The 18,351-nt window shown below is 42.9% G+C and overlaps 1 protein-coding gene across 3 annotated transcripts in view; it reads right to left on the reverse strand.

Moving 5' to 3' along the window:
* LSS (lanosterol synthase) overlaps positions 1–18,351 on the reverse strand; it is a 787,682-nt gene that overhangs the window by 163,121 nt on the left and 606,210 nt on the right. For all 3 annotated transcript variants that reach the window (XM_044060550.1, XM_044060549.1, XM_044060551.1), the window contains one exon: positions 18,165–18,245. In XM_044060550.1, coding sequence (XP_043916485.1) covers positions 18,165–18,245 — 81 coding nt within the window. The remainder of the gene's footprint in view (positions 1–18,164; positions 18,246–18,351) is intronic.

Here is an 18,351-nt window from a genome sequence, read left to right on the forward strand (position 1 = left end):
CATTCTTACCCGTGGGAGGCTAGTAGGAAGATACTCCTGAGTACTGTGGAACCAAAGGAAGACCTGCCCCTAGATACCACGTCCAACTTGTAATGAGTAACAAATGTGTGAAGAGAAGCCCAAGGAGCTGCAGCACAAATATCATCCATAGACAATCTGGCTTGATAGGCTGTAGATGTAGAAACAGCCCGAGTAGAGTGAGCCTTGACTGGAAACAGCAGGTCTTTACCTCCTGCGGAATAAGCGAAAGAGATGCAACTGGATATCTATCTGGATAGAGTAATTTTGGAGACAGGAGACCCAATTTTGTTTTCCGAAAAGGAGACAAATAGTTGATCAGATTTTCAAAGCTCTTTAGTTCGGTGCAGATTGTGTACATCCAATTGATGAAATTTAAATTCTGCCTTGTTTGAAAAATGGGGAAAGAATACTGGCAACTCAATAGATTGATTAAGATTAGACATGGACGCCACTTTAGGAAGAAAAGAAGGGTTTGGTCTAAGAGAAACCCTGTCCTTATGAAAGATCAAGTATGGAGGTTTGATAAAAAGGGCTTGAATTTCTGAAACTCGCCTGGCTGAAGTGATGGCTATTAAAAAGGCAGTTTTCCAGGTCAAGAATTTTAAGTCGCAGGTAGCTGCAGGCTTGAAGGGTGGTGAAGTAAGAGCTTGTAGGACAAAATTTAGATCCCAGGGCATGATAGGTTCTGAGACCGGAGGACGGAGTAATAGAGTGCCCTTCAGGAAAGCCTTACAGAGTCTGTGAGCCATCAGACTAGGCTCATTAGCAACATGAAAGTTAGAAATCGCTGCCAATTGAACTTTAATGGTAGCTGATGCTGAACCCTGATGGAAAAGCATAGACAAAAACTCCAAGACTGAAGCAATTGGGGCTGTGTAAGGATCAATTCCTTGGGTATGAGCCCAAATAGAAAACCTCTTCCATTTGCTAGAATAAATCTTCCTAGTAGAGGGCTTATGAGAGGAAGATAAAATGTGAACTACCTCAGGTGAAAAGTGATGAAGCCTAACTAACGATGGAAGTGGAGTAGCCAGCCAGTCAACCGGAGGGTCCGCAGAGAAAGGTGGAACTCTCCCAACATGTGTGTCAGTAAATCTGGTTGTGGGTCCAGAATCCAAGGTGTGTCCACAATTTAGGGGTGGAGAAAGGGGAACCAGACTTGATGAGGCCAGTGTGGAGCAATAAGAATCATTCTGCTTCCCAACGATTGCGCTTTCTGAATCACTTTTGATAGCAAGGGAAACAGAGGGAAAGCATAAAGCAGACCGGAGGGCCAATCGTGAACTAGAGCATCCCTGGATGACTCCCCCTGTGGGAGGATCAGTGTGAAGTAGCTGCTGCATTTGGCATTGAGGGGGCTGGCAAAAAGGTTGCAGCAAGGCTGACCCCATCTGCTGAAGATTCGTTCTGCAACTAGACAATTCAGGGACCACTCATAAGGCATCAGAATAGCTCTGCTTAGCCTGTCCGCTATCAGGTTGGACTTCCCGGAATGTGCATTGCCACCAAAAACCGTTGGGAAGATACTGCCCACTGCCACACTCGCATGGCCTCTCTGCACAGGGGGTAAGATCTAGTTCCACCCTGCTTGTTCAGATACCACACCACTGACATGTTGTCCGAGTGTATTGCAATAGTCCCTATAGGTAGAAAGCTCTGAAGTGCCTGCAATGCAAGTAGCACCGCTCTCATCTCTAGGACGTTGATATGCAGATGCATCTCATGATCTTGCCACGTGCCTTGGACTGTCCTGCAGAGATAATGCCCCCCTCCCCCCATCTGGGAGGCGTCCGTGGTCACTGTGGCAACCGGGGTTGGTGGAACGAAGGGTTTTCCCCTATCCAGATTGTTGGTGCAAAGCCACCAACTGAGATCCTGTTTGCATCTGTCCGTGAGCAAAATAGGGTGGGAAAGTGGAAGTTTTTGGAGAGACCATTGAGCAAAGAGGAGCCACTGAAGGAGCCTCATGTGCAATCTCGCTAGAGGGACCAATATAATTGTTGCTGCCATGGTCCCCAGGAGTTGAAGAACCCATCTTGCCTTCACTTGCCTCAGGGGTATCAGGGCATGGACCTGTTGCTGTAAGACTCTGATTCTTTCCTACGGTAGAAAGGCTCGCATTTGGACGGTGTCTAATTCTGTACCTATAAAAATGACATGCTGTGAGGGCAACAAGGCAGATTTTTCCCAATTTAGTGTTATGCCCAACTGCTGACAGAGAGTGATGGTAGCGTCCCTGGTTTGGATTAGTAGATGCCTGATGGGGGCGGTAAGGAGCCAGTCATCCAGATACGGAAACACTTGGAATCCTTGACGTCTCAAGTGAGCTGTCACCACCACCATACACTTGGTGAACACCTTGAGGGCTGTGGTGAGACCAAAGGGCAGGGCTCGAAACTGGAAATGACTGGCTCCCAGTCGGAAGCGTAGGTGACTCCTGGATGCCCTGTCCTTTTTGACATGGTAGTAAGCATCCTTGAGGTCGATGTAGCACATCCATACTTCCCCCAACAATGGGAGAATCGATTGTAGTGTGATCATACGGAACTTGGACTTTTGTACATAGTGGTTCAGTTGGCTGAGATCTAATATGGGTCTCAGGTCCCCTGTTTTTTTTCAGCACCAAAAAGAATCTTGAGTAAGTCCCTAATCCGATTTGGTCCGAGGGGACACGCTGGGTGGCTCCCTTTCCTAGCAGCTTTGAAACCTCTGAAGCTGCATGATCCCTTTGACTGGGTGGAACGTCCGGGATTTTTCTGACTGGAGGGGGGTTTGACGAAAAGGGGATGACATAACCTCTGGAAATTATTCTTAATACCCATCGGTCCTGGGTGATGCTTTACCAGGCTTCCGGGTATAACGATATTCGACCCCCAACTGGCTCCGGAAAAGCACAGTTGGGCATCCCATCAGGAACAACAGTAGGGAGAGCTGCGAAAGGAATCACGGTCTCCCGAATTGTGGGGGCCCCCTCTGCCTCTACAGCGGTGTCTCCCTGAATAACCTCCCCCTCCTCTGCCTCTGGAGGGGGACTCACCTTGTGCACCAGGAAAAAACCTCTGTGATTTTTTTAACCACATCTTCCCACCCCATTAGGCCTTGGGGTAAGGCCTAGAGGGAAGGGAAAAATGGACCCCTACAGCAGACAGGGTCTTTCCCTCTTGCTCGCACCTGGTGAGGGTGTCTTTCACTTTGGTTCCGAACAAAGAAGAACCATCAAAAGGGGGCATCAGTGAAAGAAGAATTGAAGGCCTTCGTGAAATGACAAAGGCGCAGCCAGGCTTGCCTTCTAAGGGTGACTCCTGAGCTTGCTACCCTACTCTCTCTCTCGGCTGCATATGAAATGAGCCGCATGGAGGAGTTAACGATGGAATTGAGGGTAGACACCTGGGTGTTAACCGTCTGAGCCACTGCCTCAGGAATGTTACCGGCAACAGTATCTCCTAACTCCTTGAGGAGATCTCTCTGGAGCCGAGTAAAATGAGACAGGTAGTTCAGCAACCATAACGTAAAAGTTGCTGACGAGAGGGTACGCTTCCCGTACCAGTCCATGGTCCTAGACTCCTTGTTAGGAAGATGAACAGAGGAAGAAGTCTCTGCTACTTCCTTCTGAGTGGCCGCCGCCACCACCATGGCATCCATAGGGACTCCTTTGGACAAAAACTCCTTACCTGGGTGAGCAGAAAGAAACTTATTGGGTCTCCTGGGTACGGGTTCCACAGAATCAGGGTTCTCCCACACCCTTCAACAAATTAAATCCAGGAGCTTGTCGAAGGGTGGGGACACCCAGGAGGCGGAGGGCTGAGTACCAAAGGCCTTCAGGAAGACCGACTCCTCCTCCTCGGAGGGGGCTTTGGATGGCCAGTCACCTCTTTGTTTCAATATCTCCAGGATGTCGGAGAACGAAACATCATCAGAGGATGACTTGGGGGACCCCTCCGATTCCTTGAGGTCAGTATCTGAGGTGAGAAACTCATCCTGGGAGTCTATGTGCTTCCTCTTGCACATTTTCTTTCTAGGGGGCTCCTCAGGCAAGAACTCTGAAGGGCCCTCAAAAACTTGGGGACCACTTGTGGGGGTATCCCTAGGCCTTGGGGCTCCGCTGTCTACAGATAGGTGATGATCAGTGGCTCTCACCGGAGTGGTAGGGGACAGAATGATCGACCCGCATGATGTAGCTGACGATCTGGCCAGCGCAGTCCACATGGCCTCAAAGGCAGCCCCCCCCCCCAGAATCCGAGGACTGGCCAGCCTCCAAGACCATGACAGGAGTCGGGGTTCCTCGAGCCGAGGCACCGAGCGGGAGACTAGGAACCAAAATGTGCCCCAAGGTGACCCCTTGGGCCCGAATGAAGAATCCCAAGTCCCGAACCCCGTGGATGGTGCCGACGGAGGGGCCATCGGAACCGACCTAGGAACATCACATGGAGCAGAACATTCTGGCTCCAAAGATAGAGATGCGCTTGGAGAAGGAATGATCGAAGAGGGTATTAGGATGGGCTACGGAGCCGACTGGGATGGAGCTGAAAACAATTTTGCCAAAACCATTGACTGGAGGAGCCTCTGCACCACCCTATCGACATCCACATCTGAAAGAGTCCTGGAGGATTTGGAGGACAGGGAGGGAGATCAAGATCTCCTCTCAGGTGACACTCATCTAAGACTGGGCGATCGGCTCCGAAGAGGTTCTAATATAATTGGAGCCGATGCTGGTTCCATCAACACTGACACTTCCTGCGGCCCCAAGGACAGTGGAGCCGAGGAGGTCTAAGCAAGTTTTGTGACTTTCTCCAGCGGCTCCGAGGAAACTGAAGGAGCCGGAGATCTCTTTTTTGACTTTGAGGATTTAGATTTAGAACTGGAAGCAGAATCCATGGCCTCTTCGAATGAGGGTTTCAAGAGTCCCTTAAGAATTAGCTTATTCTTTCTTTCTTGTAGCACCCTGGGACTAAAAGCATGGCAGAAGCTGTAGGACTCCTGCAGATGGATTGCTCCCAGGCAATAAACGCAAACAGAATGTCCATCGGTGATGGACATCTTGTAAACACACTTAGAGCACTTTTTAAAACCCGAAGGTTTATGCTCCTTGGAATCTTTAGACATATTTTAACAAGTAATCACAAATACCCCAAGAATGAACATGTCACTGTCTGACAGGAAAAACGACACAGACACACAAAACACCACAAAAGCGGGAACAAGTTTTTTTTACACAACACAGCACACACAATCCTCAGAAGGGACACACACTGAGACGACTAGGGCTAAAAACCTCTAACTAAAACAGTTTATTTACCACGTACACAGAAGGGAAACAGACACTAAAACCTCTAACTCAAACGGTTTTAGAAGCGAAACAATACAGGACAAGAGGGGAGGACTAGGTCCTCTAACTGAAAACGGGCCTAGCCCGATAGAACAGTTAGTGGGATACCACAAATCACAATCACACTACAGAAATACCAACACAACCCCAATAAGAAATAGCTATTAAAATAGCTTTTTGTTTATAACAAGTTCTCAGAATAACAAGAAAAAAGGGTACTTAGCCACAGCCAAGAGTGAGACCACGTCTGAGCTATACGAGCGGCAAACGAGATCTGAGGATATGGAGCAGTGCAGCATGGGATACCTACTTAGCCTAGCCGATAGAAGACTTCGAGCTAGAAAAGTTTGGCCGAGTCGGAGCAGATATTCGGCTCCAAACCCACGGGTAAGAATGTAGGCGAGATTGGACTACATAACATCAGAAGTTAATAGGATATATTACTGTGCAGATAAATTAATAACAGATAAAGACTTACCACAAAAACACAGGACAGTAAGGGAAAGGCAGGGGAGAAATCAAATGCCATCATGGAAGTATTGAATAAAGAAAAAGTACAGTTTTGTACCTACCATAAATGTAGATGTTCGAAGAGCCACATTGCTGCAGTCCTTACATATGGGGTAGTCCGCTGTCCTCGGTCGGCCCGAATACCAAAGTATTAGGCTGACGTCGGTCAAGGCGCTTTAGACTGACATCAGAACGTCAGGGTACAAAAGCGCATGACCGACGTCATATCCTCAGTCTTTTCTTGCCCCAGATGTCAGAAGGCCCTAACAACAAAGGCTAAAGCCAAAAAACAACCAACCACCCCTGCACTAACCATATTTACAATATGTACAACCCAAACCACACCACCACCTCGAACTACAGAGGGGAAGGAGGGAGGGTAAATTGGACTGCAGCAATGTGGATCTTCGAACATCTACATTTATGGTAGGTACAAAACTGTACTATGTTCTTCATCTCACATTGCTGCAGTCCTTACATATGGGTAGAATCCCAAAGCAGAGGTAAGGGAGGATGGCCAAACTAAAAAGCATTAGGGGCTGCCAAAATGCCCTGTAAAATTGCAGTGGCAAATCCAGCCCTAGACTTAGATTAAAGTGGAAGGTGGTAATGCTTAGAGAAAGTATGCACTGAACTCCAAGTAGCTGCTTCCAAAATATCTTTAGTAGCCACCCCCCTTAAAAAAGCTGTAGAAGTGGCAGTAGCCCTAGTGGAATGAGGCCTAACCCCAGCTGGAATCTCCTTACCATGATGGGAATAACAGAAAGTAATACAAAAACCAATCCACTTAGAAATAGTTTGTTTTGAAACTGGTTTGCCCTGAGAACCCAAAGCAAAAGAAACAAACAACTGCTGAGACTGCCTGAACCCTTTAGTTCTGCTCAAATAATATCGCAACTGTCTGTGTATATCCAAAGTGTGCAAAATCCTCTCCCTTTATTTTGGGGGTTTGCATAAAAGTAGGCAAATGAATAGTTTGGTTTAAAGCCACACTAGAAACCACTTTAGGCATAAAAGAAGGGTTAGTACGCAAAGACACCCTATCCTTGTGGAAAATTAAGAAAGGCTCAACCGCCATAAGGGCCTGTAATTCAGAAACCCTTCTCGCAGAGGTAATGGCCAACAAAAAAGCAGTCTTCCATGATAAATATTTCAACTCTGCAGTTGCTGCTGGCTCAAAAGGTTGTAGAGTGAGTTTCTCCAACACAAAATTGAGATCCCAAGCAGGAGTAGGAGCTCTACGTGGGGGTCTTATATTCTTTGCCCCTCTAAGGAATTGCTTAAACAAAGTATGAGAAAATAATGGTGGGTCACAGTCATAGTGAGCAGAAATTGCTGCAGCATGAACCTTTATAGAGGAGAAGGACAAACCTTTGTCCAATAACTCAGTAAGGTATTGAAGAGCAACACTTAGATTAGGTTTAGAAACATCAAAGTCCTTTGCTGTACTCCAAAATAAAAATCTCCTCCATTTATCTGCGTAAACTTTCCTTGTACTAGGCCTTCTGGCCTCCAAAATAACATTCAAAACTTGTTGTGGAAGCTGAGACCCTCCAGGGTTTAAAACAGAATATGCCAGGCTGTTAGATGTAGAGAGTGAAGTTTGACATTGAGTAAATGACTGTTCTCCTGAGACAGCAGGTGAGGAATCAAGGCAACGGCCATGGAGGCTTCCGCACCAGACTTCTCAGTAATGGGTACCAGTGCTGTCGAGGCCAATCCGGAGCTATTAAAATCATGTTTGGCTTGTCCTGTCTGACCTTCAGGAGTACCTTTGGGAGGAGAGGCAGAGGTGGAAAGGCATACACGTGAAGATTGCTCCAATTGAATGAGAGAGCATCCACTTTCCAAGCTGTGGGATGAAACCTTTTGTGCAAAACTTTGGCAGCTGGTAATTTAGTGGAGAAGCGAACAGATCTATGTCTGGAGTTCCCCATAACACTGTCAATTTCTGAAATACATGAGGATCCAATTTCCACTCGTGGGGATCCATAATTTGTCTGCTCAACGCATCTGCTAAGGAGTTCTGTGCTCCTGGCAGAAACCTTGCCTGAAGATTTAGCTGTAAACTGAGAGCAGTCTCCCACAAAATCATTGCTTGTCTGCATAGAGGATATGAATCGTCCCCCTTGCTTGTTGATGTACCACATGACAGTTGTGTTGTCTGTTTGAATCAACACCTGCCCTGGAAGAAGTAAATCCTTGAAAGCTATCAATGCAAATTGGACTGCTAACATCTCCTTCAAGTTGATATGTAAATGTTGAAGTCTGGCAGGCCACGTGTCTTGTACCCATTTTCCATTTAGATGAGCTCCCCAAGCTTTGTCTGAGGCATCTGTCGTTAGAATCTGACTCGCCTCTGGTCGGGTCACAGAGAGTCCCTTGTTTAGGTGACATTCCTGAGCCCACCACAAAAATTCCTTTTGAATGCAAGGTATTATCTGAATGACAGTGTCCATATCTTGGCAGTGCTGCGTCCATACATTTTGAGATACCATTGTAGCTTCCTCATATGCAGTTTGGCATTGGGAAGTACCAGAATACAAGATGCCATGAACCCCAAGGCTTGAAGGACTGTCCTTGCAGTCAGCCTGGACTGACGAGACAATTGGTGGAAGTAAAGAGAAAGATTCTTTTGTTTGTCCGGGGTCATAAGGCCATCTGGGATGCTGTATTCAGTCTCACACCCAGAAAGCACATGTCCTGAGAGGGTACTAGACTGGACTTTATTTCGTTCACAGAATACCCCAGGCATCTTAACACTGCCATCACATACTGTAAATGATGAAGAAGATCGTCCTTTCCTTGGGCCAGAATCAGGCAATCGTCCAAATAAGGATAGATTTGTATTCCTCTTAGCCTGAAGAAAGCTACCACTGGAGCCAGAACCTTCGTGAACACTCTGGGCGCAGTAGATAAGCCAAAGGGCAATGCAGAGAACTGATAATGAGAAGTCCCAGCTCGAAAACGCAGATACTTCCTGCAACTGAGCCTGATAGGAACATGAAGATAAGCCTCCTTGAGATCCAGAGTCACCATCCAGTGATCTTTGCCCAGCAGAGGTAAAAGCTGATGTAACGTCAACATTTTGAACTTGGGAATGTCCAGATATGTGTTGAGGATAGATAAATCCAAAATTGGTCTCCACGTGTTCCCTTTCTTTGGTACTAGAAACAGGCGAGAATAAAATCCTAGGCCCACTTCTGGCAGAGGGACCGGTTGTATGGCCCCTAATTGAAGTAGTAGAGAAATTTGTTTGTGAGCCTCTAGTCTTTGCTGCGGAGGAACGTCTGGCATGCCTTTGAAAGGAGGCAAGGTATGGAAATAAAACTTGTAACCTTGGTGTATGATATCCAATACCCATTTGTCTTGGGTAATCAAAATCCAATTTTCCTTGAAGAGTGCCAACCTTCCTCCCAAAGGTGCTGCCAGGCAAGAAGGATCTGGCAGCTGAAAAAGTAGGTCATTGGGCCTGTTTACGAAAGGACTGGCCCCTGCCCTCACCCGAAGATTGTGCAGGTGAACTCCCTGTTCTAGGTCTGAAAGAACCCTGAGCTCTGCCCCTACCACGTCTAGATCTACCCCTAGACTGAGAATCATAAGAAGGATATGTCCACCCCTTAGCAGGCCAATTCCTACTAAACTTCGGAGGCTGAACTTGCAAAAAATCTTTAACAGCCTGCATAGACTTAGCCTTGTCTTCCATTTTCTTCAAGACTGACTCCACAGGTGAACCAAACAACACATCAGACTGCAAAGGAGCATCCAAAATCCTTGTCTTAACATGGTCAGATAAATTCTGATCCTTCAGCCAGGCGTGCCTGCGAAGAACTGAACCAGTGGCAGCCACCCTAGACGAGGCCTGCACAGCATCAAAACCACATTGTAATGAATGCTTACCCACCTGTTCAGAGACATGCACCAAATCTTGTAATTCTTTACACTCAATGCCTTCCGCCAGAGCATCCACCTTAGACTTCAATTGAGAAAGAAGAAAGTTTTGATATTTCAACATATGAAACTGGCAATTCAAAGCCCTCATAGCTAAAGTAGAAGATGTATAGACCTTCTTTCCCCATCTATCCAAAGCTCTGGCCTCTTTATCTAGAGGAACCGGATTCTTTACAACAGAGGCCTTAACACCCTTAGGTCCCTGACTAATAGTTTCTGGGTCCGCCCTAGGACTCTTATAAAGATATTTATGAGCCTCAGGCACCCTGTAATACCTATCCGGTTTAACAGGCGCATGAGGCAGAGAATCAGGATTAAGTGAAGCCTCTGAAAACACATCTTCCACAACATCCAGAACAGGAGGTATAGCCAAGGGCCTGTGTTGGGGTAAAAGCAAAATTCCCTAAGCCTTTTCCGAGAATCAGAGAAGTCCTGACCTTCCCACTTAAAATGTTCCCTCATAGAATGAAGTGTCTCTGAAAAAGAAAAATCCTCTGGAGGAGAAGCAGAAGGAGTGGAATCATCTGCATCAGAATCAGAGTAAGGAGAGTACTCCTGCAAGTCTTCAGCCGAAGACTCTGAAACATCCGAAGCCTGCTCAAAACTTCCCAATTCTGGCTCCACCCTAGGCCTCTTATCAGGAGGGGGCAAAGAACCTCTAATCAGAGTAATCAAATCTTCTGCCATTTTAAGCATGTGCTTCTTAGGCACAGACCCTGCTGAACTAGGAGTGACACCCACAGAAGCTAAACCTGGCCTGCCTCTGGGAGAAGCCTTGGAAACAGAAGGAGAGGGCCTAACCACCCTAGGAAGGGAGGGGAGTACAGTAACCTGAGAAGCCCCTTCAGCCTGACCTGCCTCTTGAGAGGCCACATCCTGCAAAATCAAAGTCTCCCCCTGAGACTCCAAAGAAGTCTCCGTCGGAACCACCGGTTCCACTGAAGCCTCTAAAGAACCGGCGTCCGAACGGACGACTCATCTTGCCTGGGTTTAACTGTTTTGTCTTTGCGCTTCTTGAAGAAGCGGCCGGAGAGTCCGACGGCATATTATAATTGCACCGCTTCAAGACCAGCCTAGCACAATCTAACCTTCGCTTAATAGTGCGCTTATTGAACCTAGCACAAAAGTGACACCCAACAACGTCGTGCTCAGGCCCCAAACAAGGAATGCACAAAGAATGATAATCCCTATGCGGTATCTGTTTCCCACAAGAAATACAGTTATTCACTTTTTCTGACATCCGGTAATACACTGAGGCAAGAAAAAAACCAAAATATTCCCCAACGGGGTACTTAGCCAACTTGGATTCGGTCTGAAACTCCGAACTCGAAAAATTTCAGAACGCCGAACGGCATTTGCAACGCTGCTTCTGCATCGGACCATGCGGCAAAAAAGACTGAGGATATGACGTCGGTCATGCGCTTTTGTACCCTGACGTTCTGATGTCAGTCTAAAGCGCCTTGACCGACGTCAGCCTAATACTTTGGTATTCGGGCCGACCGAGGACAGCGGACTACCCCATATGTAAGGACTGCAGCAATGTGAGATGAAGAACATCTATAAGGCAATTAAGACAAGAAGTGTCACTGTTAGAAGAGTATAGAAGAGGAAACAGATCAACAAAAATACTCAAAATGATAGACATGATAAAAGCAGTGCACAATATCAGAACAAAACAGAATCCATCATGCACTATCACAAATAATAAACTAAAAATATCAGCACAGGCAGAAAAACTTAGATGTGCAGATAAATATAAAGGAAAAGTACAAAATAAGCAATTTACTGATGACCCAAACAGATAAAGAATTGGGAAACAAGTCAAAAGGAATTGAAATACCACAAAAAAAAGAAGAAATAGATACATTTTGGAGAAATATCTATGAAGATCCTGTGGAACATAACAAAGATGCTAAATGGACAGAAGAAGTAAAAGAAAGAATAAGAAGTTCAAATGTTCAGGATATGAAATGGGATGAAGTACGTGCCAGAGAGATTGAAACAGGTTAACAAAAGCTCCTAATTGGAAAACGCTAGAACCAGATGCAGTACATAACTTCTGGCTAAAAGTATTAACATCTTTACATGAAGATTTAGCCATGAGCAAGAACTACTTATATGCACACCCGAACAGACACCAACCTGGTTAACAACAGGAAAAACAATACTCCTACTTAAGAACGAACCTGCAAGCTATCCTAAAAACTATAGACCAATAACTTGCCTTCTGACGACGTATAAAATATACAATGGAATTGATGCCAAAAAGAGTTTATAGTAATTTAGAAGAAAACGCAATCATGGTACTAGAACAAAAGGGTAACAAAGAAAGTCATATGGAATAAAGGATCTTTTGTTGTTAAAGTCATAATGCAGAACTGTAAAAGGAGGAAGACTACGTATGGCATGGATAGACTACAAAAAAGCATTTGATAATATCGCACATTCATGGATAAAAGTGCTTAAAAACATGGATAAAAGAGTGTTTAAAATGTATAAGATACACCCTATACTGATGGATTACATTACACAGACTATGACACAGTGACAAACTACTTTGCAGTTAAGCCATGATAAAGGACATATTATTATTCCAGGGATAAAAATTCAAAGGGGGTATTCTAGGGTGACTCGGTTAATGCAGCTCTTTTGTCTTGCCCGTAACCCATTAAGCTGTCTACTTAACAGATTATGTAATGGCTACAGTCTGGCTCCCAGAAAACAACAAAGTGTAAAGACTTCTCAAATTGTTGTGGATGACTTAAGATGAGGAACTGAAAGCACAACTGTAAGTGGTCAAAAAATATTCAGATGATACAAGAATGTCATTTGGTCTTGATAAATGTGCAAAAACAACCTTTAAAGCAGGAAAGCTACAGCACCAAGAAAACATCAGTCTGGGACGGGAATGTGATACAAAAACAACTTGAGCAAAACAGTGTATAAATATTTGGGAATTGATGAAGAAACAACAATAAAACATGAACAAATGTGAATAAAACTTAGTAAGGAATATTTTAGAAGACTAAAATTAATACTGAAGACAGTGTTGATATCCAGGAGCAATGTCCAAGCTATAAAAAATTTGCTCTTACTGCCCTCACTTACAGTTTCAGAGTGACTGCCTGGCCCCAAAAGGTGTTGGATCAGTTGGACAAGGAAACAAGAAGGATGCTTCATGCTAATCAAATGATTTATACCAAGATTATGTATTTCCCATTCTGAAGGAGGTATGGGCCTCCTCGAAACTGGTTACACGTATAGGTCTGCAGTTGTAGGACTGCATACATATCTGCTGACCTCACAAGAAACAAATGTAGTGAAAGTTTTAAAACATGAGGAGGATAAGTCTAATATGACTTCCCAGCTTAGTTTAGCAGAAGCATATTGGTGTCAAGACAGAATGAAAATCAAACCAGAAGTAAATAAAACCCAGGCAGAAACTGAATGTGCCAAAAAACAAAATATAGAATATAAGGTGAAGGATCAGATGAGAAGGCAAGAAATGTGGAAAATGCATAAATATAGTTGCAAGTACAAAAAGCTACTGGAACAACCTCATGTTGATCAGGATCAAACACAGGAATGATTAAGGAGAGGTGAATTATACCAAAAGACAAAAGATGAATATTGGCTTCTCAGGATACTAAACTACATACATGTTGGTTTACAAAGTCCATTGAACATGTGGGAGAAAGAGACAGATATAGATTTTGTAAAACAGAATTGGAAACAGCTGCACATCTTGTTGCTGGTTGTGATATACTAATGGCAGAAGAACTGTATACTGAAAGACATAATAATATGGCAAGATGGTTGCACTGGGGATTGTACAAACATTATAATACTGAAGTAACTGAAAAACAATGGAAACATGAGCCATAAAGCATCACAGAAAATGATGAAGTTTACATCACGTGGGATCACCCATTACCAACAGTTCTGAAAATAGATGAGAGAAAACCAGATATAGTAGTCCATGAAAAGTAGACAAAAGTAGCATTGATCACTGAAATTACTACACCAAGTGACTACAGTGTCTTATGTACACAGAGATACAAAGTCATAAAATACCAGGATTTTACATGCAGAAATGAGGGTAATATGGAAGAATACTCAGAGAGTTCCAATAGTAGTAAGAGCAATGGGTCTTATAAAAAAGGATTTACAATCGTACTTAGATATGTTACCGATACATCTAACTCCATATGAATTGAAGGAGGAGTCATTACTGGACACATTGTGGGTGCTGCAAAGAGCACTTCTGGGTAACAATAGGGTTACCATCTGTCCCACTTTGCGAGGGACAGTCCCTCTTTGGACAGCTGTGCCCTGACAAAAAATTTTAAAAATGGCAAATGTCCTGAGATTTTAGGACAATGTTATTTCCTATATTTTATGTAATAGTTGCATATAACAGTAATTCTGTATCTAAAATACCTAAATGTTATAAGAGACAGAATAAGCAACTAAAATGCTACAAGAATAAGCTTTTATTTAGGCAAAAAAGTTAAGTTCTATCCTTTGTACGGACCATGGGTATGTGTCGGCCTGTAAAATCTGATGTTTGTCCAGAAAATGTCCCACTTTGGCCATTTGAAAAGTTGGCAACCCTATGTAACATCAAAAACTGAAACATTACTAATTTCATGAACTTTAATCATACTTTGACTTAGGAATGAGGTCCAATTCCGTCATTGTATTAGGAACCTAAAAGACTTGGGGAAGTTTAAAAAACATAGAAATCTATGGAGACTACAGATGGATGACTTAACAAAATTCAAATTGCTAACTCCCACAGCAGAACTTGCATCTGAAAGAACCTTTCAGTACCACTGTGTGTCACTAGGGGTCACTTTTTATCAACACTTACCTTTAGCTTTATTTTAACAGTTTCAGACACATTCGCACATCAAAATTAAAAACAGAATTTAAAATATTTTACTTGAAGATCAGTAAATATCAGCTTACAAGAAACCAAATGTTTTCACAGAGACTGTTAATGGTAATGAAAATAAAAGAAGCCCAATTGTTTCTTTAAAAAGTCTTCAATCAGGTGACATCTATAGTGAAAAATATTGTACATTATGTCTGAGCCTTATTAAAGCAGCCTAGGAAGTTATATTCTCACGTCTGAAGTACATGAATCTAAGAAAGACAGGACACTGATGAAAAATTTTTTTTTTTGGTTAGTCTACACTGAAACACATTAGACAAGCATGAAAGACAAGAGTAAATCTCGAAGTACTGTAAAATAAAAAAATATCTTTATATACTCAGACTAAGTTTGATTTGGGTATAAACAGCCCATAACATGCATTATAGTATTATGATTAACCTGCACGACTCAATTTAATGTAATGCATGCTCACTCGCTCGCTCTCTCTCTATATATATACATATATATATATATATATATATATATATATATATATATATATATATATATATATATATATATAGATAGATAGATATATATATATATATATATATAGCATTAAAAGAGGGTGTTAAATATGCGGCATATACTTTAAATGTTGATGAGCTGGCTACAGTGATTAGATCATCATGTGATACCCAGAAGCAGCACAGAAAGTTAGTTTTCAATTAGAGTCTCATATTGTACAGAGTTGTTCCAGAGAATTCAGTTTGCATTGTAGACCTATGGAATTTAGATTACAACTGCAGTGTGTGTGCATTATTTATTAAGCCCCCTAATATGAAATGAGCTGTTTTTACACATCCGGAGTGTGTAGTGGTATTTTACCTTTCTTCCTGCTTCATAAACAAGTTCTGACTGCAGGAATGCTAGAAAAAAGTTCTTTAAATACTGCTTTGTAAGGTTACTTACATCAATTCTGCTCTCTCCTCCTCTTCACACTCCAGAGCAAGAAAGGGGCCAAAGGCATGTATTTTTCAGCCCATCCACACTGCATGATCCAGTCTTTCCTGCTATGTCCATCGCATTTACTAGAATTTAGTGCATTTACATGCTGGTAATATTTTTTTAAATTTGGGGTAAACCTGGCTAGGCTTAAAATAGCTCTTGGATGGATAGCCTAGTAACCATCTATGAATGAAGATATGGTTTGTTTACACTCTCGGCTCCATTTTAAGCAGGATTGCTTGCTGACCTTTTGAAGGCATATCTTCTTGTTTGAGTTATTCTCACCAGCCAAAATCTCCTCAGTCACCTATCGGGCCCATCTCCCTTGAATTTCTAATCTCACAGGTCAGCAGCTTGACTCCTTCCCCTATTCCGAGACTACAAGTTCCCAGAAATTTAAAGGCAGCTCAGAAACCCTTCATTCAGTAAAAACAATTCCATTTTGAACCATGGATTTCTTCCCCACATCCAGGTCCTTCTCTCTAGGCTGAACTTGTCAAGTTACACCAGTGTTAAGATTCAGCTTTGCAAACTTTCTGATTTTGAAAGGCAGGATCAAAAAAAATATCCTTGATCGCTATCAAGCTGTTTTTGAAATTCATGAAAAGTACCTTCTAGCTTTGGGCTACATCTTGCAAAAGATCTTATTCCTCCACAACAACTTAATTTTACATTAAAGAAGACTGTTTATCTCTGTTTGAATCGGACATCTTGGCAGAAGTAAAATTTGTCTCTTAGAAAATTGTACTTCTACTTGTCTCTATTACTGCTTATGGAGTTTTGTATTTGCAATCTCCTTCTGTTTCAAGGCCTTATTTGGTGTCGCACAAAGATGAGTTTTCTCATACACCTGCCCTCACTTCATCCCTAAGATTCATTCTGTGACAAGCCTAAACATTCTATTGATTTACTAGTCTTATTTTTTCCAGACAGGTAAACATCAGGTAAAAAAAAAATGTCATGTATGCTATGGATGTTTGTACTTAGGTGTTACCTTTTCAGGACTAGAGAGTGTTGATGAAACCACCATTTAGCATTTCAGTTACTAAAAGGAGAGAAAGAATGAAGGTCACCAAGTGCTGCCTTGTCCACTGAATTCGTAAACTGTCCAGTTGTTATGTTTTATACCAGAAACCACTGGCGTCCATGTCAAACTCCACTAGTGTTACAGCTACATAATCTTTCTTCTTCCATAGTTTTGCCATTAATGATATTTACTGTTTGGTCATTTGGTATTTGGTACACATCTTTATTAAACATTACAGATTAGGATCACTTTCCATGTCTAGAGCTTTCTTTGATACTACAGCCCTGACAGGAGAAACTGTCTGCTAAACAAAGAGGTCTACTGAGTCCATGTCATAAGGTATTCCAACTAGAGTAGGCTTGAGAATAGGAGTCTGCTACTGGTTGTGGAATATAACTTTCCATTAATCATTGCAGGCTGTTTCTTCAATTGAGAGAGACTACATTTGGTTTTAAACAAAATCTGTAGCTTCAAGGGTCATGTCATCAGACTCAAGCATCATTACTTCCTCTCTTGAAAGATGATATTCTGACTAGAAAGCCACTGTTCCTTAACCCTGAAGGTTCATAGGTAATTACTGGGCTAGCTGCTCTTGTGGGCCATTTTAAGCCTGGGCAATTGCCATTTTTGTGCTCAAATTAACCCATCCTATTTGGTTAGAGAATAGTCTTACCTATCCTATGGTTGCTAACTATATATTGCCCCTAATGAAAGCAAATGGGATCGCACCAGAGATAATTTGAAGGGACTCATGCATGGGATAAAGCATTTAGGAGCTGCCTTTGTCCATTAGTAGTACAGAGGGAAGTCCTGGGGTAAACTTTCTGTTTTCCATGCATAGATCCAAGTTGCAATTGAATATGGACAGGGATGAACGTTGTTTTACATGGAAGGGGAGTCTGTTCCAGAGCAGAGGTATCCTCTTCAAGATATATCTGTCCCTCCAAACAGCTCTGTTGATGTTGTGGAAGAGGTTTACATCCCTAGACTGAGTATTTCCGATGCCATCTGACTTGCTGACATGCAGTAAATCCATCAGTATTGGGTTGGAGGATGCCTTATATCCCAAACACAGGTCACCTCTTAGCATTCTGTAAAATAAGGGACAAAAAATAATCATTTTGGGGGTTGGGGTAGGTAAAGGAGTTACAGTATTGCCTCACAAACACAAGGTACGTGGTTTGCTTCTCAGCTTTAGAGATAGTAACTGTCTAGGCTTAAAATGACCTACACAGGCAGCTAGCCTAGTACTTACCTATGAACCTACGTCAACCAGAGTAATAGTTGTGTCACCTTCAAGGTAAGCCTAGATAGCATCATTTCAACATTGTCTGTCTTTACCCGTTTTAGTAAATAAATGCAGAATGATTTGATGGCAACATTTTCCCATCTCCTCCACCATCAGTCATTCAAATACAGATATTTATGGTTTGTAAACATACTTGCTTTCATACGTGTGTCCCATGCAGGCAAAAGCTTCCAGTCCGAACCATGTTCCATAGGTGAAACAGACTCCCCAGCTCCTGTTAAAAAAAATACCAATTACTGTAGTCATATGCAGTATTCATCAACTTCCAGTTGCTATCCTAGACATACTATCTCCTCCTTTTTGATCACACCATGTAACTC

Source organism: Protopterus annectens, chromosome 2.part0 (assembly GCF_019279795.1).
Source record: "Protopterus annectens isolate FY-2018-M chromosome 2.part0, PAN1.0, whole genome shotgun sequence".
Taxonomy (NCBI): domain Eukaryota; kingdom Metazoa; phylum Chordata; order Ceratodontiformes; family Protopteridae; genus Protopterus; species Protopterus annectens.